Source organism: Hemicordylus capensis, chromosome 6, assembly GCF_027244095.1.
Source record: "Hemicordylus capensis ecotype Gifberg chromosome 6, rHemCap1.1.pri, whole genome shotgun sequence".
Lineage (NCBI taxonomy): Eukaryota > Metazoa > Chordata > Lepidosauria > Squamata > Cordylidae > Hemicordylus > Hemicordylus capensis.
Genome location: NC_069662.1, coordinates 55,483,700 through 55,510,436, shown reverse-complemented (window position 1 = coordinate 55,510,436; position 26,737 = coordinate 55,483,700). Strand labels below are relative to the sequence as shown.

Sequence of the window (26,737 nt, the reverse complement as noted above, 5' to 3'; positions counted from 1 at the left end):
CCCCACTCCTCTCTTCAAAGGTGCTGTCACCACATTTTCTAATGGAGAATCAGCAAATCAGGAAGGAGAACTTTTCTCTTAAAATCAGCTTTATGATAAAATCATGCTCCTTCTGTTTGTGGCTTATTCTAATAAAGATGGCAGGAATGTTTGGTAGAATATTTTAGAAACATAAACTACATACAATATATTTACCACATGTAGTACTGGATCTACATTAAAGAAAATTACAATCAATGTACAGTCATATATCACAAAAATAAGTACACTTAAGATGAGCTACCAAGTGCTCCCAAACATCCAGCTTGGCGTGGTTGTGGGGCTTGTGTGCTCTGAGGAAGGTGAGAGCTATGCCAGAGGTCCAAGCATACTGGACAGGTCTCACCAGAGGAGCCAGACAAAGAGTGCCTCTCCCATCAACAATATGGTGAGACGTAACTTTAATAAATCTATACCGGATTGGTCGTCGCCCGGGTCAACAAGGACCGCGCCAGGTGCTATAGTCCCTGGACATCTGGTGGCAAGTGGGCTACAGGACTCAGGATCTTCAGTTGAGCAACCAGGGCTGAAGACAGCAAAGTTACTGGAAAAAACGCCGCTTAACCGAAAAAAATATACGAAAAATGCCAACAAGGAAATAATGATCTGCTATTACAAGTCTATTCCAACTAGAAGAGGTTATTTAAAAAGAATGTACCAAATTTGGAAAGAGAAGCATCCAGATACAGAAATAACAGAACAAAGGCTAGCAGACCAGAGAAGATACATAATAAGAAATAAAGTATTCACAGGAGTTGAGCTGGAAGAACTGCAAAGAGCAACACAGGCTCAAGATATGGAAGAAGAACTACCACCAATTGAAGAAGTTGCTCAGGCACAGGTGGAGGAGGTGTTGGAAATCGAGGATGCCACTGTTACTGAACTGTTTCAAAATCAAAACCAGGCAACCACCCCTTTGCCTTCACCTCAAAAACCCAAATGCCATTTAACAGAAAAGCAACAAGAACTAAAGCAAAAAATAAGTGAACACATGAACCAAACAACCACCAGGGTTCGACTTCCAGCTCTAAAAACAGTTGCCAAAAGACAACTCACTCAAGCATTAAAAGATGTCAATGCTGCACTTGCAGAGATAACAACCAATAATTTGCAAGAAACAAACCAACTAATGTACAGTGCAGCAAAAACAACAACACAAGAGCTCGGATATAAGATCAGTGGACCTGTAAAAAAAGAAAGCAGTACATCACCTAAATAGAAGATTAGATTAGAAAATGAAAGACAAGAAGCTGAAGAATGAAAACAACAAACAGTATCTGATCCAAAAATTTCCTAGATTCAAGGAAAATTAGAGAAGTCCTGGAAATAATAAAGCAGCAAATAACAGCAGTGTCAAAGAAGATTAGCAGGTATGAAGCCAGAATTACACAACACAGGCAGAATCTCCAATTCCAGTCGAATCAGAGACGTTTCTACCAAAGCATAGAAGGAGAAACTGCAAGAAACCTAGAAACACCAAATAAAGAAGATACAGTGCAATTCTGGGGGAAATTATGGGACAATCCAATAGATTATAATAAAAAAGCAGGCTGGATGAAAGAGGTCAAAAATGTAACCAACAAATGCAAGATCTAATAATAACACCAGAATTAATAAGTGAAAGAGCAAAGAAAATTAAAAATTGGACTGCGCCAGGCGACGATGAACTGCATGGCTTTTGGCTTAAACACCTAACAAGCCTTCATAAACAACTATCAAAACAGTTCAATCACATTTTGCAAGGAGGTGATATTGAACAATGGCTAACAACTGGGAAAACTCATCTCATCATGAAAGACCCAGCAAAAGGTGCGGTTCCAAGTAATTATAGACCGATAACCTGCCTGCCAACCATGTTCAAATTATTAACTGGAATAATAGCAGATGAAGTGATGCAACACTTATTAACTAACAAACAGCTTCCAGTTGAACAGAAAGGAAATTGCCCGAACACCAGAGGCACAAAAGACCAGCTGCTGATTGACAAAATGATTTTAGAAAACTGCAAGAGAAGAAAAACCAATCTAAGTGTTGCATGAATTGACTACAAGAAAGCCTTTGATTCATTGCCTCACACATGGATATTAAAATGTTTAGAAACAACTGGTGTCAGCAATGAGCATGTGGAGTACACAGTTAACAATCAATGGCGAGACACTTGGACAGGTTAGCATTAGAAGAGGCATTTTCCAAGGGGACTATCCCCTCTGTTGTTTGTAATTGCCATGACCCCACTTTCACAAATACTAAACAAAACAGGCCTCAGATACCAAACATCTAAAACATCAAGTAAAAGAAACCATCTGCTGTACATGGACGATCTGAAGTTGTATGAAAAGTCCCAGTCAGAAATCGAATCACTGCTAAACACTGTCCGTATATTCAGTAGCGATATAGCAATTGAGTTTGGACTAGACAAGTGTGCTGCATTAATAGTGAACAGAGGAAAAGTAACAAAAACAGAAGAAATAGAACTGCCCAATGGAAGCAAGATCAAGAACCTGGAAGAGAAAGAACATTACAAACACTTGGGCTTTCTCCAGGCTGATAACATCGCACACACTGAAGTTAAAAGAAAAATGGGAAGTGAATACATCAGGAGAGTTAGAAAAATCCTCAAGTCCAAACTCAATGGCGGGAACACCATACAAGCCATAAACACCTGGGCTATACCTGTTATCAGATACACTGCAGGAATAATAGACTGGACCCAGGCAGAGCTAGAGACGCTGGATTGTAAGACCAGGAAAATCATGACCATCAATCATGCTCTGCACCCCCGCAGTGATGTAGATAGGCTATACCTCCCTCGCAGCTCAGGTGGAAGAGGAATGCTGCAAGTCCATCAAACAGTAGAGGAGGAGAAAAGAAGCCTTGAAGAATATATCAAGGACAGTGAAGAAGATGCACTTAAAATGGTCAAGAATGCGAAACTATTCAACACCAATGAAAGAAAGCAGGCCTACAAGAAAGAACAAGTCAAGAACCGAGCAGAAAAATGGAAAAACAAGCCACTGCATGGTCAATATTTGCACAATATAAGTGGAAAATCAGACATCACCAAGACCTGGCAATGGCTTAAGAATGGCAACTTGAAGAAAGAAACAGAGGGTTTAATACTGGCTGCGCAAGAACAGGCACTGAGAACAAATGCAATAAGAGCAAAAGTCAAAAAATCCACAACAAACAGCAAGTGCCACCTTTGTAAAGAAGCAGATGAAACCGTAGACCACCTAATCAGCTGTTGTAAAAAGATCGCACAGACTGACTACAAACAAAGGCATGACAAGGTAGCAGGGATGATACACTGGAACATCTGCAAAAAATACAAGCTACCTGTAGCCAAAAATTGGTGGGACCATAAAATTGAAAAAGTTGAAGAAAATGAAGATGTAAAAATATTATGGGACTTCCGACTACAGACAGACAAACATCTGCCACACAATACACCAGATATAACTGTAGTCGAGAAGAAAGAAAAGCAAGTTAAAATAATCGACATAGCAATACCATGGGATAGCAGAATAAAAGAAAAAGAAATAGAACAAATAACCAAATACAAAGAACTACAAATTGAAATTGAAAGGCTGTGGCAGAAAAAGACCAAAATAATCCCAGTGGTAATTGGCACCCTGGGTGCAGTTGCAAAAGACCTTGAAGAGCACCTCAACACCATAGGGGCCACAGAAATCACCATCAGCCAATTACAAAAAGCAGCTTTACTGGGAACAGCCTATATTCTGCGACGATATCTATAACCATGGACAATAAAATTCTGGCATCCCAGGTCCTTGGGAAGGACTCGATGTCTGGATAAAACAAACCAGTCAATAACACCTGTCTGACTGTGTAAACAAGAAATAATAATAATAAAACTTTCAAGTGTTCCTTCAGGATACTTAGACTTGGACAGGTCTTCAGAGGAAGAGACCTCCACAAACCATGCTTCTCTATTTTTTTGCTTTTTAGGTGATGGATGGATGGATCGTACAATCAAAAGGCCACCCTTGGTCAAGGTAATAAGAAATTATAGACCAGGAAGGAACAGCTTCTAAATTATGTAGGATTTTTGGATTACTGCAAATCTGTTTTACCAGCAAGGAGGAGAGTAATGTGAACTCCAAAGATTATGTTGTAGTTCTGGGAGTTTTTGTATTTACTTATTTTTGTCCTCATGATGGCTTTAATAAAGATTATGAGTCTCAATCTAAAAGAATCTATTGTAAACACAGACACTTCAGGGTTTTGGTGTCCCTGTGCATCCAGTATGAAAATCTGTTTGATCCTGGGAGCTGTTGTGGCAAAAAGGACGATGGCTGACAGGCAGGCAGTTCTGTACTGCCGGTACTGCTGCGGGCAATTAAAACAATGCCGCCGCCACTGTTGTGCAAGAGTGGTTTGAGCTAACATGGTAAATTGTGAAACCATGCTTGTGTGACAGTACAGGAATTATTTCCAATGGCTGTAGCATCGCACAAGTTCACATATTAGTGCAATAGCGCTCTTGCACAACAGTGCCAGTATTGTTTAAAGTGCCCACAGCAGTGTGGGTGATGCAGAACCACCCACACATCATGTCAGCCAGTAAAAACGCACTTGTACATACAGATCTGAAAATTACAGCAACGATTTCCATGTATGTCTTTCTTGTAAAATTAGGAAATACTCATTAATAGTACAGAAAGGTCTTTGACTGAACTTCAACTCCAAATTAATAACTGCCCCCTGGGAAACAATTTGTTATGGGGTAACTAACAAATAAAGTTTATTATTATTATTTCTTGTTTACACAGTCAGACAGGTGTTATTGACTGGTTTGTTTTATACAGACATTGAGTCCTTCCCAAGGACCTGGGATGGCTGAATTTTGTTATCATTTTGTTGCTGTCATTATAGATATCATCGCAGAATATAGGCTGTTCCCAGTAAAGCTGCTTTTTGTAATTGGCTGATGGTGATTTCTGTGGCCCCTATGGTGTTGAGGTGCTCTTCAAGTTGTTTTGGAACTGCACCCAGGGCGCCAATTACCACTGAGATTATTTTGGTCTTTTTCTGCCACAGCCTTTCAATTTCAATTTGTAGATCTTTGTATTTTGTGACTTTTCTATTTCTTTTTCTTCTATTCTGCTATCCCCTGGTATTGCTATGGCGATTATTTTAACTTCTTTTTCTTTCTTCTCAACTACAGTTATATCTGGTGTATTATTATTATTATTATTATTATTATTATTATTTCTCATAATTTTTAACTGTGGCATTTTCTATTTAGTCAGGGCCTTATTTTGTAAACAGTTGAACATTCTGTTCCCTAAACTATTGCATAAAACCCAGATATATGTAAACAGCTATGGTGCTTTAGTGGAGACAAATGGGCTATCTACACATGCTTTCTTCTCTAACTAACTTGATGTACTATTAAAAAATTGTACAAACACATGATATGCAAGCCATGAAAGAAGCTTTTGAAGCAAATGCCAAACCCAGTGCTCAAATTCAGCACTGCAGCTGGTCCTATTCTTCACAGCTTTACAAGTGATCTGAAAGCAAATCAACTGGAGGTTAGATTGTTTTAATTTGAGGCAGTGCCCATCATGGATTAGAGACCAATTTCAGTGTCCGATTCTTTTATGGATTATGCAAAGTGATAATGAGGAAGAAAATGCCTCAGAGAGTGAGCAAAATGCCTTTTCCTCATCTCTTAGTAGTGACAACCATCTATCACACGTCATGTTAGGGAGAAGGGCCCTTCAGGGTCTTGTAAATAGGCTTGAGCTCTAGCACCACTAATTTTAAAAATTAAGCATTGGTTATGTTCTATTGGTTCTCACTACTGGATCTAAATGGATTCAATCTGTTGGATACAGAGACGGTATTCTATATTCCTGCATATATATGTAGAACAATAGTAATTATGCCTTTAGAGATGTGCTAACAGGCTATTGGATATACAAAATACACTATTATCCCATTTCCCAGTTTCCAGGGTTAAACTTTGGCATTTAAGACATACTGCAGATCTGAGCTGCTTCAAAATTAAGCTCAGTTTAAGCCAGGCAAAGTAAATGTGTGACCATCCTCCCTCCTAATTTCAACAACTCACCTCTCTTGCAATTGTTTTAGCTTCTCAGGGACTATCTCAGGCTTATTAATCTCCTTTGCATTTGGTGAGCTACAGGCAGTTGTACTACTCACAAAGTTGCTCTGATTTCGCAAATCGGACACTGTCAGGAAAATTGGTACTTGATCGGGCAGCGGGCCAGCCATGTGAAGATGTGCTGTAAAGTTTGCCCGGAAAAGAGATGGATGGGACGAATCTGTGGATGAGGAGGAGCTGTGGGAATTCAGAAAGTTATCTTCATCATGAGAAGCAGTGCTTGGAGATATGCTGCTTAGACCATTGCTCATACTGTCCTCAAGCAGGCTACTATCTTCAAAGGTGCTGATTGTGGGTGACGAAGACTGACAACTTTCAGTAGCTGAAAAAGAATCTCTGATCCTTATAGGAGATAACTGTCTGCGAACAGTTAACCTCGGGTTTCCATTCAGTTCTGTGACTTGCACAGAAGGGGCTGCAGCCTCCACATTGCCCACAGTCTCGGTTCTGTTTGCAGGTTGTGGCAAGGACCCTGGGATAGTAAATGGAGGACGCATAGAAGGCCTCTGAACTGTTGGCCTAGCTGAACTGATGAGTCCAGCATAACATCTTTGATTGTTCTCAAAAGCTTGCCTTTCTCTGCTATAGCTGTTGTTAGCTGACCAGCCTTCAGTTGAACTTAAATTACCATCGGTCTCATCAACCATTGCACTTCCTGGCCTGCTTTCAGTATGTGGGCTTCTTGTGCTGCATGCCAAATTTTCCCCTTCATTTTTATGAGCCTCTTCTAAAAGGTTTTCTTCAAGAGCATAAGGATTCCTGTGGTCCCGTGTCTTCCTTTGCCCCAATGAAGGTTGTTCAGCAGCTGAGTCTGTTGCTACATTATGTTGCCGTAGCAATCTATGGGAAAGTTCAGCTCTTCTTCCATCACCCGCAACTCCCATTTCACAGTTATGCTGCTCCGCCTGTGTTAAAGGTAGCCCACTAACTCTGTTATTTTGATCAAGAACAGGAGACTTATTGAGATCAAAGGAAAGAAGCTCTTCTTCCAAGGGACGGATATCTTTTGTATCTTCATTTTCTGCAGCAGAACCTTCCCCATTTGAACACAACACTGCATAAAAATCATCTTCTCTTGGCCTTATAGGGCCATTTTTAATAGGTGGAAGGTTTGACTCACTTGATACAGAAGGACCATTTGCATCCTGAACAGTAGACTCAATTGGGTGAGTTAGGGGCTGTTGAGCTGCTGCTGTAAGAACATTTCCTTTTTTGAGATCCCTGTCCAGGCTTTTGCTATCTACATTCAGTTTAGAGGACTGGACTAAGCTCCTTCTTTCATGAGTTTTCTTCTTATACTTGAAAGTAGGACCACTTCTTTGACCTGTGCCATCTTGTGAGTCTGCATTGACAACAAGATTTGTTTTTAGAATTATTTGCCTTACCAGCTTCCTAAGCTCTGATTCACAGTTTTCCACCACTGAAATCAATGGAATTTAAACTAGTCAAGGCTAACTTGTCTTATTGATTTCAATTGTGATTACTCCATATTCACTTTGTTTGGATACAACACAATGATGGAAGCACCATCAGAGATCAATATCCCTTCCTGACCTACAATTAACTTGGTGCTTTCATGGGTGTAGAAAAAGACAGAGGCAAACCTCACCAGGTGCTGGGAAAAGTAGCATAATTCATTTACAAAAGCACTTTAATTTTCTGTTGTTATGTCTGATACATTTCGGGTAACAGCTCTTAGTCACAAGCAATCATCCGTACTCCCAAAGAAACTCCTCATTCAAGAGACAAGAAGTGATTATTGTCTCTGATGGCACTCGAAACACATTAGGCATAATAGAAAACTGGGATGCTTTTGCAAATAAATTGTGCTACTTTCTTCAGCACTTCATGAGGCTTACTTCTTCTGGTCTGGAATTAATGCTGCCCTTCTTTTTTCCTTCTGGCTTGCATTAATCCTCACCTTAAGTCCCATATGGCCTGTCTGAAAAGTTTTCTTTACCTTTGCCATGCTCTACCCTCTCTGGTGGCAAGAAACGAGGGTAAGGCTTCCTCTTACCCTATTGGCCAATTAAAGCTCTAAGAAATGGGAGTGGGGGAGATATCTCTTGTTTGATGTTCCCTAATGAATCAAGCCTTTAGATCTAGACTACTCTTCACATCACTACAAATAAAGGAGAAACTTTCCAATGCCATATCCACATCCACTTACAAATCTGTAAGCTTTTAACTCCTGTGTTTTAAAAAAAAAATTAGCAGTTGAGACCCAACAGAATTGTTCAGTAGCCAGATTAGTAGACAACCTAATTTTTTTAAACCATGGATTCCTTGTACAATTTTGGATAAGTCACTGCCTCTGCCATACACAACTTCCCTTACTCTGGAACAAGGAGTCTTACTCTGGAGTAAGAGACCATGTTATGGAGTGAGGAGTCTTTGCTCCAGAGTAAGATTCCTTGTTCCAGTGTAATGTAAGTCACCTACTATTTCCCTTCTGTAAAATGGAAATGTAGGCAGTGTACTGGTTATTATTTCTATGGAACCATGGTGACTTTGCCCTTATAGCTACTGTGACAATAGCCCTCATCCAGAATCAGTGGTTTCAGAACTGTTCAAAAATAGGTGTGCAGGGAGAGTTTCATTGTAAGGACAACAAAAGGCTGTTTAATTTGCTTTAATAATTTGCAGCCATTTCCTCTAGCCACAATCTCTAGTCTTCCTCTGGTCTACATAAAAAGTTAATGGAGTCATGAACTGACTGGACTTCAGGAGAGCATACAACCTCCAAAAAATGAAAATGAAAATAATCCAGCAAAAATTGATATTTCGTACCTATTGGACATAACCTGAACGCTTATTCCCTAAACATATAACTACTTCTCCCTTATGCTGGTGCTGTGGTGTTGGTGAGGGCTCCCTAATTCATAAGATATGGAGGGAGTTGCAGTATAATAGCTCCCTTTTGGCAAGATGTGATTGACCGTATCAACCTAGTTTTTAATTCCAATTTTAAATTTTGTGACAGAACAATCCTTCTTGGTTATTTACCACATATCTGTCGTCAAGCATATTATTTTACAGTGCTAGAAAGATCATTTCAGCTCCTCAGTTTATCAATGGATAGAAGACCTCTCTAATCTGGCAACTTTTAAACTGACAATTTACCATTGTATGCTGAAAGAGGGATCCCATGCCAGGATTTGGAAGGACTATTTAGAGTTATTTACATAATTTTCTCTTCAATATTTCAAATCAATAACTATGTTAACCCCTTCATCCTCCCCTTACCGTTTCTGTTTGTTTCTGGTGTTTTCCTCATATCCCCACCTTTTTGTTGTAATTACTTTGTTAATTATTATTACTTATTTGAATAAAACTGTTAATTGGGGGGTGGGGGGAGAAATGAAAATAAAGGCTCACCAAATGCCAGGGCATTACTGATAGGCAGCAAGTGTGAAAACAAAGTAGCAATGCTTTTTGCCAATGTCTATTTTTAATATTAAAACATATACAACACGAAGGAATATTACATCACCATTCAAAGGTATATTGGTAGATGATAATTCCTAAACTGGAGCTGTAAAGTACAAGAGAGCAGAGCCTCTAAAGGCTTAAAGAAACACTAATAACAGTTAACAAAATGGCACAGGTATGGAGATGGAAAACATAGACAGTAATTAACTCTTCACTAATTACATCACAAAAAATATTCAAGAGGTGCCTAGTTGACACTTGCAGAAGCCAAGTCACACAGTTTTTCTAGTGAAATATCACAGTTCCTGAGGTATAGAATATTGCACTTAGAGTGCTGGGAATATACATATGCTGCAGCAGAAACACAGTGAGGTGCAAACTGCTCAACAAAATAATACACATGCGTTCATTTTCAAAAAGGCTGATTATGTAGGAAAGGCCTTAGTAATAATCAGCACAAAAAGTCTGAAACATTGCTGAAGACAAGTATACAGCTGAAATGTCAAATGTTCCCCAACAGAGAATAAAGTTTAATCTTCCCTGTCATGATAGTGACAAACATTTCATTAAAGCAGGGAACATATAGCTTGCAGAGACTCTATGAAAGGAAAGGCTTCACATATACATAGGGGATTCACATTGCATATATGAAGCTCCATGCACATTTTGAACTTGCTGGATTGAGGACTGTCAAGCAGATCCAGCAGACACGACAATCCAGGTGCAGAACCTTTGATGAATATTCCAAACTCCTACACCTATTGAGGTCTTCCCCATGTACTTCAATTAAAGGGACAGCTGTGTGTGCAGATTTTCCTTACTGAAATGAATAGGACATTTACTCATAAAGGAACTCAATGTATGCTGCGTATTTATTTATCAAATGTATATGCTGTTTTTTGCCTTATGACCTCAAAATGACTAACATATACTTTTTAATACAGTAAGAATAAAAACAATAAGCAACATTAACATATAGCATTAAAACTCCCAACATAAAAACACAGTAAAACAAAGGAACCAGCCTCAAGTCATTCCAAAGGTCTGGCAAAACAAACAAGCAGCTGTTTGAAGACTGAGAGAGATGGGGCAGTATGAACCTTCCAAGAGAGGGAGTTTCAAAGCCTGGAGACTACCACTGAGAAAACCCATGTGTGCTATGGAGTGCAGGTGGAGCATTGGACTAGGGGTGGCATCTATAACTAGCAACTATAAAAGCAGTATAATTTGGGGGGAAAGATTCTTACCAGATCCTTTGGTAATCTTTGCTATTCCTTGCAACAATGGTGTTTTTCTCCCTTTTCCTTCCACTCTTCGTGCATGTTCAGAGTCTGGGTTTTCCAACAAACTTCTCTGGTTCATTCGCTGCCTTCTTGATAAAATTGGCTTCTGTGAAGCTGTTAAGCATTGTTTTATAAAAGGGTAGCCTTTAGGGCCGTACACTTTGGAAAGTGTAGTTGCATGGAGATGCATAAGCAAACACAATGAGGTGATTAACACGAGCAGCAAAAATCGGGCTAAGGGAGCCCAGCCCGGTTCCTGCTCCTCATGTGCAGCAACAGGAGCCGCATATCTCCCGGTGGCAAGCCTGCCTAAATGCCCTCTCCATTAACCCCATTTTTTTGGTCGTGTGCTTGCAGCCGCAGCGGACACACTCGGGGAGGGGGGAGAGGGGACCCCAGGAATGCATCACACATTCACACAGTGCATTACTGGGGCTTTTGGGGGCAGGGCACCGCATGACGGCCCTTCCCTTTGCCCAAACCCCGGAGCTGCCAGATGAGCCACAGCCAGGCGCAGGAGCACTCGAGCGAAGCCACCACTAGTCTGGGCCAGGGATCTACCTGCCCAGCAATCGGCTAGTGATTGTCTACAGCAGTGTTTCTCAACCGTCGGTCCGTGGACCAGTGCCGGTCCATGAGGCGTTGAAAACTGGTCTGTGATGAATTTAACACACACACACCCCAAAAAAACCCAATTTCGGCCTGGTGGGGGCTGCCACCATAGGGAGATCTCCAGAGCTCATTTCTAGGTACGCAGTCCTCACTGCTCGATAGTGTTCATTTCGAGAAAGCAAAATGAACATTATCCAGCAGCGAGGACTCCTTGCCTAGAAATGAACTCGGGACAGCTTGCCCAGGCTCTGTGGATCCCAGGCCCCACCCCCTTTGCACATGACATCCACGGAGTCCAGGCGAGCTCTCCGGAGCTCATTTCTAGGCAGGCAGCCCTTGTTGAAGGAAAATGTTCATGAGCTCCGTAGAGCTCCTGATGGTGGCAGCCCCCACCGGCCTCAAATAGTCTGGGGGAGTGCCTGGGGATGGGGGCGAGGGGGGCAGTGCCTTTACTAACTGCTGGTCCAAGAAACTGTGCAAGAATGTACCGGTCCAGGACTCCAAAAACAATGAGAAACACAGGTCTACAGGGAGAGTGGGTCAAACCCACTCTCCCCGCACACACCCTTACGGCTCTTCACACTGCTCGTGTGAAGAGCCTCAATCTGTGAGAGTGAAGAAGAACATGTTTACTGCTTACCTGGTATAGAACAGGGTTTTTTAGACTTGAGTCATAGGAACATAGGAAGCTGCCTTAGACCAAGTCAGACCACTGGTCCATCTTTCTTACACAGACTGGCAGTGGCCTCTCCAAGGTTGCAGGCAGGATTCAGTCTCAGCCCTATCATGGAGATGCCAGCGGGGCGGGGGGAGAGACTTGGGGCCTTTTGCTCTTCCCAGAGTGGTCCCATCCCCTAAGGGGAAGATCTTAACAGTGTTCACATGGAGTCTCCCATCCAAATAAAAACCAAGGCAGACCCTGCTTAGCAAAGAGAACAGTTCATACTTGCTACCACAAGACCAACTTTCCAGCCAAAGGTCATTGTAGCTGGGGATGATGGGATTTGAAGTCCAACAACATCTAGGGACCCAAGGTTGAGAACCCGTGGTGTAGTAGATAAGGCAAGAGGTTTAACTTACAATTGCCATACTTTGTGGTGTATGAGTGAATTTGTAAAAGCCTTAAGCTGTTCTTTTAAACTATCATGGCTATTTTTTAAAATTTATAAAATAAGGGTTATAAATCTGTTCAGTGAAATTACATTTGATGTTATACTTGCACTGTCATATCTAAATAAAGACTGTGAATAGTCCAATCAAATACTTTGTATCTATATTATGTTCTCTGGCGCTCATTCTCTCTGTGGCTCATTGCCCTTTACTGCTTGAGGCAAAGACAATGGGACATCCTGACTCCCCTCACTGGCCTTGCCTCCCCTTCACTGGCCCTGGCACCCTCTCCTCAGCTCACTGGCCTCGCATTCTGCGGGCATGCCACTACTTGCTGTTACAGGCCAGGCAGCACGCACCCAGCAGCAGCTTCACCCACCAGTCTTGTTGCCATTGCTGTTCCAGCAGTAGCTTGTTCACTCTCTCTTTCTCCTGCAGTCCTCTCAGCACCAAACTTATCTGCTATGTCTCTTCCCAAAACAGAGGAAACAAAGTGGTCAAGTTTGGCCCTGGAGGGGAGACACCGTGGAAGAGAGCAAGAGTAAGATGGTGCTGGAGCAGCAGTAGCCACGAGCAGAGGCGTTCTTTGGAGCCAAAGTCCAGGGCCTCCACAGCCCCTGGGGCCCCCCAAATCCTCTTTAGTCTGTCTTGAGTGGTGTGGTCGCCCGGTGAAGCATGATGATGCTAAATTTGCAGGGCGGGGGGGTGCTCCTACAGCCTTTAGGTAAGCTCCAAAATTACCTAGGTATACCTCTGACCATGAGGTGGAGTAAATCACCACTGGACACATCCTACATGGCTGGCTTGCAATAGCAAACAGCAGCGTGGACTGGAGGGCAGAGATGCCCTGGAAGGTGAGGCTGGGGGCAGAGTGCACCCCAGAAGCTGAGGGGGAAGAGGAGCCGTGAGAGGGCCAGTGATGCATGAAGCGGGGGGCGGAGCTTGGAGACAGAGCAGCAGCAACAGAGACTGGGCAGCAGCAGCAGGTCAGTGAGATGATACCCATGGCAGGGTGTGGGGCACAGTGCCTACACTCCCCCTCCCTCTCCCATTGCACACTCGCTGCCTGAGGCCATTGGCTCACATGGCTTTATGGGAGAGCCACCCCTGTAAACAATCTATTAGCAGGGAGCTTCCAGCTATGTCCTTCCAGGAGTAACACAGGAACCCTGCTGACTGAGCCACCTGTTCTCTCTTAAAACATATGTGCTTATTAGGTCCAAGTAACCAAAATAGCCTTTAAATAACTTCCTCTTCCTAGCTTCAGTTTCTGTCTGTACAAACCATATGTTGGTTCCTGCTGTACCTTGCACAGCTCTAGTCCAATCTTCTGCTCCAGTGGGACTCCTTTCTGTCTTCTCATAGTTTCTATTGTTTTGTCTACCCTAACCTACTGTTGGACTATGAGAGTAACTGATCTCCTTGGTGTATCAGCTGGTTTTGGCAGCTTTTTTTGGATATGCCTCTTTGCTCACTATCAACTCCATTCCTAGTCAGCTCAGCTAGAAACTTGCAGATATCGTAGGCCCCAGCACTATGCATCAGTTTCTTACACTGAACAGATTAGGACTCTCTCCATACACACCTGAAGTATCCTTTTTGGGACTAGGTCCACTTTTTTCTGTTTTTTTGGAGCTTGTGCTTGGTTTTTGCTTCTGCTTAACAGATGTTTTGTCAATAGCAGGAAATTTCGCTTCTGATTTGTTCCCAAGAGACTTTATCATAGATTTCAGTTCACATCCAGAAGCTTCATCAGACGTGGTCTGGTAAAATAAAAGGATAGTTAAATATTAGCAGCAGAACTCTTTTCTACCAGTACAAAATGTTCATTTTAGGGGAGAGCCCTTTTTAAAAAAAAAAATTTAGATGTGCAGAGACTGACTGTGATTACTCAGTGATGAGGGGAAAGTGCTGTACACATGCCGAAAGGCACTGCCTTCTTCATAACTAGTTTAAAATTGTAGGATTGAAGCCCTGGCATATGGGCCTTTTGAGATTACCCCTCCAGATATTCCCCAGAGACAGAGCAGTCTTCAGGCTGGCTTGCTCTTGGTGAAGCCTCAAACAAGGAAATCCCAGTGATTTCAATGTTAGCTCTCCTTGACCCTGGAACACCAAACCTTCTGGGGAGATTCCATGTTCAAACACCATAAGATCCCCTGGCTTGTACATTCATTTAACTTCCAGCAAAGGGGAGGGACAAGGAAAGGTGAGAAAAGGAGTATGTGAATGCATGTGAGTCCAAGGTCCATTCCTAATCTCTGCCCAGGGAGTTTTGGGTTGTGGGAGGAGAAGGATAATCCAAACAGGTCACTATCAATAATTCTGAGTTTCAGCCTACTTAGTCTTGTTCAGATTAAGTTGAAAATCTAAGGTTTATGTAGCAATCTCAGAATACATACATGAGGAAGCATCCGGACTACTTTCTCATGACTAAGCAAAGCACCATTGAAATCAATTAGACAAATCAGTAATGACTAATTGAAATCCCATTAATTTCAATGGAGCTTAGTCATGAAAAACTGAGTCTGAATGCTGCCTAGCACCTTTATGATATGAGTGGAGAGGAACTTGGAAAAGTAAATTATTTTTAGAATCTATATTTTCTCCCCCCGCTTCTTGAGCATGCCCCCAAACATTTACTATGCTATGCAAAACTATAAGCAATTAAATTTTCTTGATCAAGGGCTTGTGTGTAATCAAATAATTCTGTAAACACTTGTGAGGATGCAGCTCAAGCATGTGGCAGCATCAACCAAATTATGATAAAAGTTGTGTTTTCATACAGTATAAAGTGCTCATCAGGTTTATTGCTTTCTTCAGTTAAATAGCTTTTCAATCTAAAATGTCATTCCTTGGGGCATTTCTAAAGAACATCCACTCTGATTAGGTCTTCCAGATTTCTGCCCTACTGCAGATTTCAGTAAGTATGTTTTCATTGGCTTCTATCATAACTGCACAGAAAACATTTGCTCTATGAGTTATCAGCTTACTACTATTATGTACCCAGCAATCTTAGAATATGTTCCCTCAAAACGGACTTGAGTCCTTGTCCTGAAGGGGGCTCTGTGTTTGTGCCATATGCCCCCTCGCCTACTTTATTTATTTATACATACATACATTTCTATATCGCCCCAAATGCAAGTTCTCTGGGCGGTTTACAAAACAATAAAAACAGCCAATAAAAGATTAAAACATTTCAACAATTAAAATTAAAAAGTTAAAACTATTAAAACACTATTAAAACACCATTAAAACTATATCGAATTAAAAGCCTGGGTGAACAAATGCATCTTGACTGCCCTTTTAAAAGTTGTAAGAGATGGGGAGGCTCTTATTTCAGCAGGAAGTGTGTTCCAAAGCCTCGGGGCAGCAATGGAGAAGGCCCATCCCTGAGTAGTCACCGGATGAGTTATAGAAGGAAACCTCCTCCTATCCTTAATTCTATATGTATCCTAAGAGTGTAAGATGGAAGAGAAACTAATTTAACCTTGTTTGCTACAGAGTCCTTTTTCATTCTCATCCAGGGGGCTAAGCATGGTTACCACACACACACATACACACACACACACCCCCAATACCCTTCTTCCTCCTGACTAAGATCCAAGCAAATCTCTATAACGATTCCATTCTAACAAAGAATTACTTCCTATTTATCTGTTCCTAAAAGACCCTCACTTACTTGAACCCTAACTTTATTTTCACAAGTTCAGTAATCTTCCATTATGGAATAAATAGACAGTTTTCACGATGGAGGGGAGTATCAAGTGGGGTCCCACAGAGATTAGTACTGGGACCAGTGCCCTTTAACTTGTTCATAAATGATCCAGAAGTCGGGGTATGTAGCAAAATGGCAAAATTTGCAGATGACATTAAACGACTTAGGGTAGTGAAATCCAAAACAGATTGTGACGAGCTCCAAAAGGATCTCTCCAAACTGGATGAGTGGGCGACCAAATGGCAAATGTGGTTCAATGTAAGCAAGTGTAAAGTGATGCATATTGGGGCAAAATAACCCAACTTCACATATATGCTGATGGAAGCTGAGCTGTCAGTGACTGACCAGGAGAGAGATCTTGGGGTCATGGTGGACAGTTCATTGAAAGTGTCGACTCAATGTGCGGCAGTGGTGAGAAAGGCAAATTCCATGCTAAGGATCATTAGGAAGGGGATTGAAAATAAGAATGTTAATATTATAATACCCTTATACAAATCTATGGTGCAACCACATTTGGAGTAATGTGTACAGTTCTGGTCACTTTTTCTTAAAAAGGATATTGTAGAACTCAAAAGGGTGCAGAAGAGGGCAACCAAGATGATCAGGGGCCTGGAACACCTTTCTTATGAGGCAAGGCTACAGCATCTGGGGCTCTTTATTTTGGAAAAGAGGTTACTATGTGGAGACATGATAGACATATATAAAACTATGCATGTACTAGATCCAGGGGCCATCCCATGAAATGGAAGGGATATTTAGGACCGACAAAAGGAAGTACGTTTTCACGCAGCGCATAATTAATCTATATGGATGTGCATGGAACCAATTCCGTGCACTCCCAGGAGAGAAGAAGGTTTTTCTTTAAGGGGTAGGGGAGGTGCTGTCTACCTGCCATCCCCCATCCCACCACTTTCCCCCCACCAGCACTCTGTGTGTGTGTGTGTGTGTGTGTGTGTGTGTGTGTGTGTGTGCGTGCATGCTGTTTGCATGCGCATCAGCCACTTCCATGCCGATGCTGACTGGGGTTGCAGGGAGATATTCTACAGCCCCACGCACCTGCTTTTTTCAAGAGCACCAGTGCGGGGGGGGGAGCAGCGGGGGGGGGGGCCTGGCAGGTAGGCAGCGCCTTCCCTGCCCCTTAAAGAAAACCATCCCCTACCCTCCAAACCAGCTCAAACGCCAGTTGATGGAACTGGTTTGGCGCTCCTAGAATGGAGCACTGAACAGTTCTGTACACATCCCTATTAATCTATGAAATTATCTGCCACGGTAAGTGACTTGCTTGGATGGCTTTAAAAGGGGAGTAGACAAATTCACGGAGGACAGGTCTATCAAAGACTACTACTCTGGTGGACCACCTCCAGCTTCAGAGGCAGGATGCCTCTAAATACCAGTTGCAGGGAAGCAACAGCAGGAGAAAGGACATGCCCTCACCTCCTGCTTGTGGGCTTCCCAGAGGCATCTGGTGGGCCACTGTGTGAAACAGGATGTTGGACTAGATAGGCCTTGGGCCTGCCCCAGCAGGGCTGTTCTTATATTCTTATTAGATTCTATAAGGCTCTGTTATTGAAAATTTCTGGATGCTTATGTGTCTCCGACCTCATTCTCTTTCAGATAGCAAAAGGCTATTCAACAAAAGGCTGGGAGGATTTGCCAACAAGTGTCTAAAGCAGCCTTCGCTGATTCTCCAGTCTGCCCCTTGAAGGTTGGTTTCAGATAATATCAAAGCATAGCAACGCGAAAATTTAGAAATATGCATCTTACACAGAAAAATTACAGATATTGTATATGGGATAGTGAAACATTTCATCACAACTATCTTTACTTATCACTAGCAAAATGTGCATCATCATAATGAGTGAAGGAAAATAGTCCATCTTTAATAGATGAAAAATAACTGTTTATTAGCCTGTGCATGGCAGGGAGGTCTAGAAAAGTTCAATGTGTCCTTATCCTTTTCCAAGGGACCTGAATGGAGGCTGGTCAGTGTTAGAGACAGGCTTGGCTCCAATTGCAACTGTGTCCCAAAATGAAGCACTTTAAAAAATTGCATTGAATGGAAACAAATTGCTTAAATGTGTAAAAGTAAATATTATGTATGTAATAATATGAGGTTACAAATGACACTAGCTTAGTTTGTTGCATGGTTTATCAGTTATACAAGCTGTTATAATAGCATTGGTGCCAGCTGTGTTGTGCCATGACTTATTAATACCTGAATTCAATAACACAGTGGGAGTAGGGGCTAAACCTGCCTTGATGACCCCTAAGAGTCTACGCTGACTGCAGTCCATTTACTTTGTCTTAAAGAACTTTGTGGAAGCCATTGAGAAGGGAGCCACATGATGCTAGGGTTGGAATTCTGGGAACCAGCTTGTGTATTTATTGATTTTATAGAACTTTCAGTCTGAATAGCATTTTATAAGTCACTTTTATGTGTGACCCATTAAACAAAAATCCTCCATTAACCCCCATCTGGAGTCATGATTTGTTACACACGATTAGAACTTCCTACTTCCAAGCAGTCCCATTGATTACATTGCCCCCCCCCCCACACACACCTCCATTTTCCAGGCCACAGAATGCACAGCAATGTAACATTTCACTCCAGGGGAGTGCAGCGGTGACCCACACATCAAGCATGGTGCCCTGTGTGACTGCACTACACACTAACAATGTGAGCTTTTAGCAAATAAAAATGAACATTTCAAACCCCACACTAATGAGGACCCAGACTTCAACAGCTCCATTCTTAACATTTCAGCTGAAAGAATACGCTGTGACTGACCTAAAGACAACCTGGGAGTTCATCGAGTGCATTCTATGGGTCAGTCACCAACAGTCATCACATTTTTTGCTTGGTTTGTCAGCTGTCCAGGGCACAAACTTCCTGGGTACACACACTACCAACATCTTCTGTCCATCCAAGCCAAACACATATGACAGTGCTTCCCTTTGTGAATGTGGTTCCATCTCTGTGGCTGACTTGTTGTGTTTAGTAGTGCCTACACAGGTCAACCCCTTGTTCAGGAAGCCTTTGCCAGTTATACACTGGGGGGAAAGATATCTCTCACCACAATTCTCTGAGGGCAGGTTCGAATGAATATTGCCGGCATGTGTGAAGATATCAGGTCTGTGACAAGAATGCACTTGCCCTGATGTCACTGGTGGATATGCCAATGCACTGTTGGCACATCCTTTGTATGAGAGGGATGCTCATTTGAATCACCCCTCGACATGCAGTTCAGCAAGTGGCCCCAAGTGTTGTCCCATGGTTGTACACATTGCTGCATAACTTGCAGCTCTACTTGTCTTTATTGCAGTCCTCCAGGTTGCTTCTGCAGGTAAACATCTTCTGTCACTAGGTAGGATATTTCTGCATCAAAGCACCACCATAATTTCAAACTGTACTTCTTTGGCCTGCATGGAATGTGTTGCCATAAGGGACAGCATCTCAGAAAACCTAACAGCTGCTTATCAACTGCTGGTCAAATTCAGGAACGTAGCTGTGTAGCAGCTTCTGCACAAACAAGATCCAGATAACTGTAATGGTTGCCAGCTTGGCAATCACTCTTCTCTCCTGTCATGTAGCTTTTTCATTGAACCTTACATTACTTGTAATGTCATCTCAGCTGCATTGTGGCACAGAAAAAAGTACTACCTACAGTTCCTGCAGCGCTTCCTGATTGCCATGAAACACACCAGCCAGGACTAGTAGGCAAAGATACACCTGGAGTTCTTTTAGGTCAAGGTGCTTCCATAAGAACATAGGAAGATGCTGCCTGCTGAGTCAGACCATAGGTCCATCTAGAGCAACACTGTCTACTCTGACTGGCAGTGGCTCTTCCAGGACTTCAGACAGTATTTTGATCTCTCCATCAGGGTTCACACTGTCTCTCTCTCTCTCTCTCTCTCTCTCTCTCTCTCTCAGATTACAGGCGAGGGAGTTGCTTCAATCACTGCCTCCTCCTGCTGGACTAAACATCTCTTGGTCTGGCCTCTCACTGGAGGGTGCAGACCCCACCTTGGCACTGTGCAGTGGGAAAATAATTGATTGGTTGTAGACCACCTTCTGCCATTTCTATTTGTCATGTAACCCATTTATCATGGTACTTTCACTGACAAGTGAGTTGAGGTTCAGCAGATTGTTTAGTGCCACACATCCCACCTCTATATCTTCTTGCTCTCTCAACCTGGAACCAAGCTCCAACACATCACCCCACCCATTCTGGGCTGTATTCCAGAAGGAGAAATGGGAAAAGACCAGAGATGTACTGCAGTGATTCTGGTTGAATCACTGACATGCTGTTGTGATCCTTTTGGTTTTGTTCTGCAGGCTAAAATCCCTGCTTCTGAGAGTCAGGTCTCCCGAATTCTCCAGGATCTGGCAGAACTTGGTTTTGAAGTCTTCGAAGGAGAGTGAGTCAAGATCATTTCCCAACACTTCCCAAAAGCCATGCGCATATTTGGCCATGCAGGCTGCGTAATTTGCCACCTTGATTGACAGGCAAGAGGTTGAGTAAACCTTTCTCCCTAGTAAGTTTAGCTTCCTGCCCTCCTTATCAGGGGGGAACTATATATCTTTTGCCAGTCTTAGATGCTGTGGAACAATCACTCACCAGGGAGTTAGGTGCTGGGTGCTTTAAAAGGTAATCATTGTCCTTATCCTGAACCCTGTAAAGGTTTTCCAATTTCTTTGAGGTTGGAGTGGAGGTGTGTAATACCTCCCAAGCGCACTTGGCGGCTCTAGTGATGACGGGTAACATTGGCAAGGCCACAGGGGCTGTGGATTACGATTTTAGCATAAAATTATACACTGGATCATCAATGGTAACTAATTGTGAGTGGATATCCAAGCCTAGAGCATCAGCCATTGCACGGATCTGTTTGTGATAAGCTTTTAGTTCATCATTAGGGGAAACATAAGTCACCGGCACTACATCCGTAGGTGGCGCCACAATCGTGCTAGCATCTTCTGGGTCGGACTCGAAATCAGACAACCCGTAATGCTCTGAAGGAGAGTCAGGAAGTGGACAGTCATCCTCGGTTGGGCGCGGGGCAGTCTGCGTAGCAGATGTAACCAGAGGGACTGGTATTGGGGTTGTCTGCGTGGACTCTGAGCGAAGGAGTATGGCAGAGGTTTGAGAAGCCCATTGGACAGCCAGGGGAGAGGTTTGAGTGGCTATAGACCTGGTCGTAGGGCCGGTGCGGGGTGGAGTCAGGGGTCTCCAAGGCTTGTTGCTCTCATCCCCAGAAGTGGTGCCCAGGGAAGGGTGGCGGTACCCGCAAGAATGCCAAGGAGTTGGTGATCGGAAATGGCTGGCTGACAGTGGAGCTGAACATAACGTCATAGAGGCCACTCCATGTGGTGGTGGTACTAGGTCTGTTGATGGAGAGCCAGTAAATGCCGAGTGTGTACGCGATGTCGAGTCCAATAACGAAAGGAGAGAACGCATCGCTGTTGGAAGGGAGTCCTTGGCGTTGACGTCGATGACCTGGAAAGCAGGCAAAGGTGCTCGATATCGAGGGGTGACTTGCGTTGAAGCAGAGAGGATTGGGGTATGCAATGCGGAAAGCAAACGCACTGTAGCTTGTGGCGTTGAGGGAAAAGTCGAAGATGCCAGAGGTGTTGGAGCTGGAGAAAGAGCACTAGCCATCAGCATCGTAATCGGTGTCGATGATGAGCATTGAACGTTCAAGGAGGTCGGATCGGTATTGATCATCACCAGCGTCTAACGAAGAATATCTCCCATGGGCTGTTGAGCGTCGACCTCTACAGATGTTGAAAGAGTAACTTCCTCAGAGAGGGGTGGCATCAAGGGTCTGTCGGTGTCGAGGGTCATCAATGTCGAAGGAGCAATGATCGGTTCCAACGTCGAAAGCGCTGTGGAATCCTTTGATGTGGAGGGCGCAGACATGGAAAGAGGACGAGTCGATGTTGATGGCTGCGCTGAAGAAGGGGATGGTGTACGGTCGCGTGGGCTGTCCTGATCCCTTTGACGCTTGCCCTCATGCGAAGTGGAGTGGTCCTCACTCCGACGCTTGGTAGTTCTCTCTCGTTCTTCAGAATGGCGCATCGATTTCGAAGTAGAAGATGAAGAGGACTTTGACTCTGAGGGTTTCTTGGCCGGTATCAACATCGAAGACTTTTCCGATGTCAATTGTTTTTTGACGTCAAGACCTTTTTGGCGGGATTGGAGCCGGAAGATTTATGTCCGCCCAATGTCGAAGAGGGTTTTGCCGTCTTTTGCACAGGTGTGGAGTGTGCAGCAGACGTTGAAGGGCGAGGCGTGCCTGGAGACGAAGGGCTCAGTACTTCATCATAAATCGCTGCTCAAAGGCGAAGCACCCAATTTTTCCATGTCTGTTTCGAAAAGGTCAGACATATTTTACATGAGGAGACATTATGCTCCTCTCCTAGGCACAACAGACAGAGGTCATGAAGGTCTTTCAAAGGCAGTTTCACCCTACAACTCTCACACCATTTAAACGATTTCTTTTCTTCAGCCATAATCGAAAGTCAGAGCCGTTCCGTGGTCAAATTTCCAGAGAGTCACCAAAGCCAGTCTGAGTCAGAAGCCAGAGAATCACGTCAGCCGTTCCATTTCAAAGATCCAAATGAAGTCCGATTGCCAGTCCGAGTCAAATCCAGATAACACAGTCAACAAATTGGATGAACAAAAGAACAGAGGAAACTTTCCGATTAAAGAGGCGGCAAGAGGCGAGGTCCAAACGCAAAGCGGTTGGAAAAGAACCGAGGGACTTTGAGCCTCAGCCACGCCTTAAATAGCACGCCACAGCATGGGGGTGTGGCTTGGGTGCTTCGACAAGCTCAGGCATGACTACCGTATGGCTCCTGCGCAGGCGCAGAACCCATTCTTATGGGCATTGACAGATCTCGAACCAAATCTATACAGTGCCTTAGACTAGTTTTGAGACACTATGAAGCTATTCTCACGACCGGGGAAATTGGGCTAAAGGAGCCTAGCCCGATTTCCCCTAGTCGTCTGCTGCCACAGAAGCCGCATGGCTCCCGGCAGCAAACCGCAAAAACCGCCCCTCCTCTTAAACGAGGTTAGTGGAGTGAGTGCTCCACTAACCCCGTTTTGTTGATCATATGCTGCCACAGTATGGCTCCATGCCACGGCAACACATTAGGAGACCCTGCCGAGAGGCTGAAACAAACCTCCTAGCCCTGGGGGTCTCTCCAAAATGCCTCGCACACTTGTGCGGGGCATCCTGGAACTTCCGGGAGCCAACTAGCCCCTGAACCCTGCCACCCCTGCTGGCTCTGTGACAGAACTGGCAGTCATGTGGGCGGCCAATCCAGCCACCCAGAGATGGCTCCCTTCCCATGTGCGGGAAGGTAGTGCTCTCCCTGCACTACCCCAAACAGCGCTTCACACCGATCATGTGAAGCACTTCTATAATTATCCAGGGAAACAAAAATGAGGTTTCCAAAGAGCAACAGGGTGTTTCCCCCTCCATCCCAACTGACTTAACATGGGAGTGGAATAGAAACCACCCCCCACAAAAAGTCCATTCATTTCTAGGGTGGTTTTCTACCCTGTGTCATATTTTTATTAATAACATAAATATTGTAACTGGGATGGGTCCATAATTGTGGATATATTGTGTGCCAGAGTCCATGTATGAGTTTGACAACAAGAGCATAGCTGGGAGTGCAGTGGTTTGCTAGTTCATGCACCTTTACATAGCTGGGGGGTAGAACTCTACCCCGAAATCCAGATGAAAACTGTTTTTGTGTGACCACAAAATCTAAAGACTATCAGTGAATGCTATATTGAACATCCATGTATTACACAATTAAAAAAGCCAAATTTCTCAACTTCAATGTGATTTGGTAATTTCAGTGTTGACATAGTAATTTGCTTTCCTTCCTCACTGAAATACTGGAAGTTTCATTCAAGCTGAAGCCAAGAAGTGCAGGCTTTACTAGTGTCAACCAGCATCCCAATCTGACAGGTATTAATAAGCCTTGGCACAACACAGCTGGCACCAATGCAATTACAACAACTCATATGACTGAAGATTGAGACAACTCTGTTAAACTAAGCTAGCTGCCATTTGTAACCTCATTATTACACAAACAATAGTGAATTTATTTTCTTTATCTCTGATAGACCGTCTATACCAGGGTTTCTCAATGTGTGGGTCCCCAGATGTTATTGGACTTCAACTCCCATAATCCCCAGCCCCAGTGGCCTTTGGTTTGGAATTATGGGAGTTGAAGTCCAATTACATCTGGGGACCCACACGTTGAGAAACTCTGGTCTATACCATCAGTGCAGGAAAATATCCCCATTGGTGCACTGCGGAGGAAGGGAGAAGAAAGTCATGCTGCATGGCCCTGATACTGCTAGCTTGAAATGCCTTCAAGATGCCGAAGAGGTGAGATGATCCCAGTTCTGTTACTGTCACATTCTACCTCCAGTGGCACAATTCTGCAATGCAATACTGCATTGCAATGCAATACTGTACAATGTAGGCCACCACAACTGTGGTGTTACTAAGTTGCTGTGTAAACTGAGCAAGTATCTGGCTCCTTCACAAAGACTTACGTGCCAGCACAGTGATTCGAGCTGTTACATTCCCTATTTTAATTACACACAGCTTTCTTACTGGGTTGGGATGGGATGCACTAACAGTGGCTGACATCCACACTAACAGCATGGGGACACTGTGTGCAAAGCGTTTTCACAGTGTTTAATAATCCAGAATTCTACTGTGCAGGTGGGAGACTGACTTTCATTGCTCTCTTCTTTCTCCCAGAAGCACTCTTTAACAAACCATAAATATGTCCCTGAGGGTCATGCAGCCCTCAGGGACATATTTATAGTTACTAAAGAGGAAAGTTGATATCAGAGAAAATCGCTCCCTCCCCCGCACGCCCAACATACAGTGGAATTTTGTGGAGGACTTCTTAAGAAGCCTGCTCTAGATCTGGGTGTTATCTATATGCTGATGATGACACCCATATCTATTTCTCCTTGTCATCAATATCAGAAGATCTGGAGCCGGCTTCTTAAGAAGCCATTCACAAAATTGCACTGTGTTTGGCAGCCAGATTTGTCTCTGGGGTATTCTGGAGAGACCATATTATGCCTGTTCTTAAACAGTTGCACTGGCTGCCGATATGTTTCCGGGCAAAATACAAAGTGCTGCTTATTATCTTTAAAGCCCTGAATGGCTTCAGTCCGGGATATATGAGAGAGTGCCTTTCTCTACAAGACCCCCACCAGTCTTTGAAATCATCAGAAGGGTTCTGTCTTAGGTGCCACCAGTTTATCTGGGGGCAACCTGGGATCAGGACTTCTCAGTTGTCACCCCTAGGTTGTGGAACGTGCTCAGCATGGATATAAGAAGATTATCTTCCTTGGAGGCCTTTTAGCCTGGCTTTTTAATGATATCTAGTTTCAATTTTAATAAGTTTTAATCTGGTTGAAATGTTTTTTGTATTTTAATTGTTTTATTATGTGTTTTTGATCTTAATGTAAATTGCCCTGAGCCACTTTAGGAAGGACAGTATATAAACTGAATGAATAAACAAACAGACAGACTTTGGATTACTAAATGCTGGAGAGGTGCTTTGCACGCAGCACCTGCACACAGTTAGTGAGGAGGTCAGCCAATGTCAGCCAGTTCTTAAGACACAAAGATCAGGCTCTATGTGCCCCCCTGCAAAAAATGGTTACAGTTTTCCAAAAATGTGTTTAGGTGGAAAATCTGAGTATTTTGGGGAACACATAATGTAGAACATCAGGGAGCTATTGTATGTTGATAAACCTTTTAAATGCAGTTAATATGCCAGAGGAAATTAGCCAGTCATCATATTTTCTGACAACTAAAAACTGCATAATGTGCATCCATACCCCCATTCTTTTGCTTTGTTACAATACAAGGGATATGGACTATATGATTTCAAAGAAATACAGACATATTATGTACTTGGAAGATAAGGAAATGTGGCATAGAGGGAGCCAGTCTTGTTTATGGTTCCACAATGCCAACAGATTAACTTTTATTCTGCTGCCAGGAGGGAGATATTACATTAGTCCTAATGTGCAAAACTGGCTTATTTCCATTTCAAAACTGCATAATAAATGCATTGATAAATATTGTATACAGAAATTAAGGCAATAATAACCCTTTGCATAAGTAGATAAATCAGTAGATGTGGCTGTTAATTTGTATGCTGGTGAATTAGTTCAGAAAGCAGAGAAAAGCTAATTAAATACACACTGGAACATTTCTTGAAAAACTATGTTAGATAATAAAGAGAGATGAATAATCACCCAAACCCTACTGTCAAATATAAATGTTACATGGTGCATCATATTTGTCACAGCAACTTACACTGGAAAAACA

General features: G+C 43.1%; 1 protein-coding gene across 1 annotated transcript in view; it reads right to left on the bottom strand.

Moving 5' to 3' along the window:
* Positions 1-26,737, bottom strand: part of MARCHF10 (membrane associated ring-CH-type finger 10) — a 77,373-nt gene that overhangs the window by 26,329 nt on the left and 24,307 nt on the right. Inside the window, exons 5-7 of the mRNA XM_053263003.1 lie at positions 14,216-14,393; positions 10,873-11,022; positions 6,140-7,535 (exon numbers count right to left, since the gene is read on the bottom strand). Of these exons, the coding sequence (XP_053118978.1) occupies positions 6,140-7,535; positions 10,873-11,022; positions 14,216-14,393 (1,724 nt within the window). The remainder of the gene's footprint in view (positions 1-6,139; positions 7,536-10,872; positions 11,023-14,215; positions 14,394-26,737) is intronic.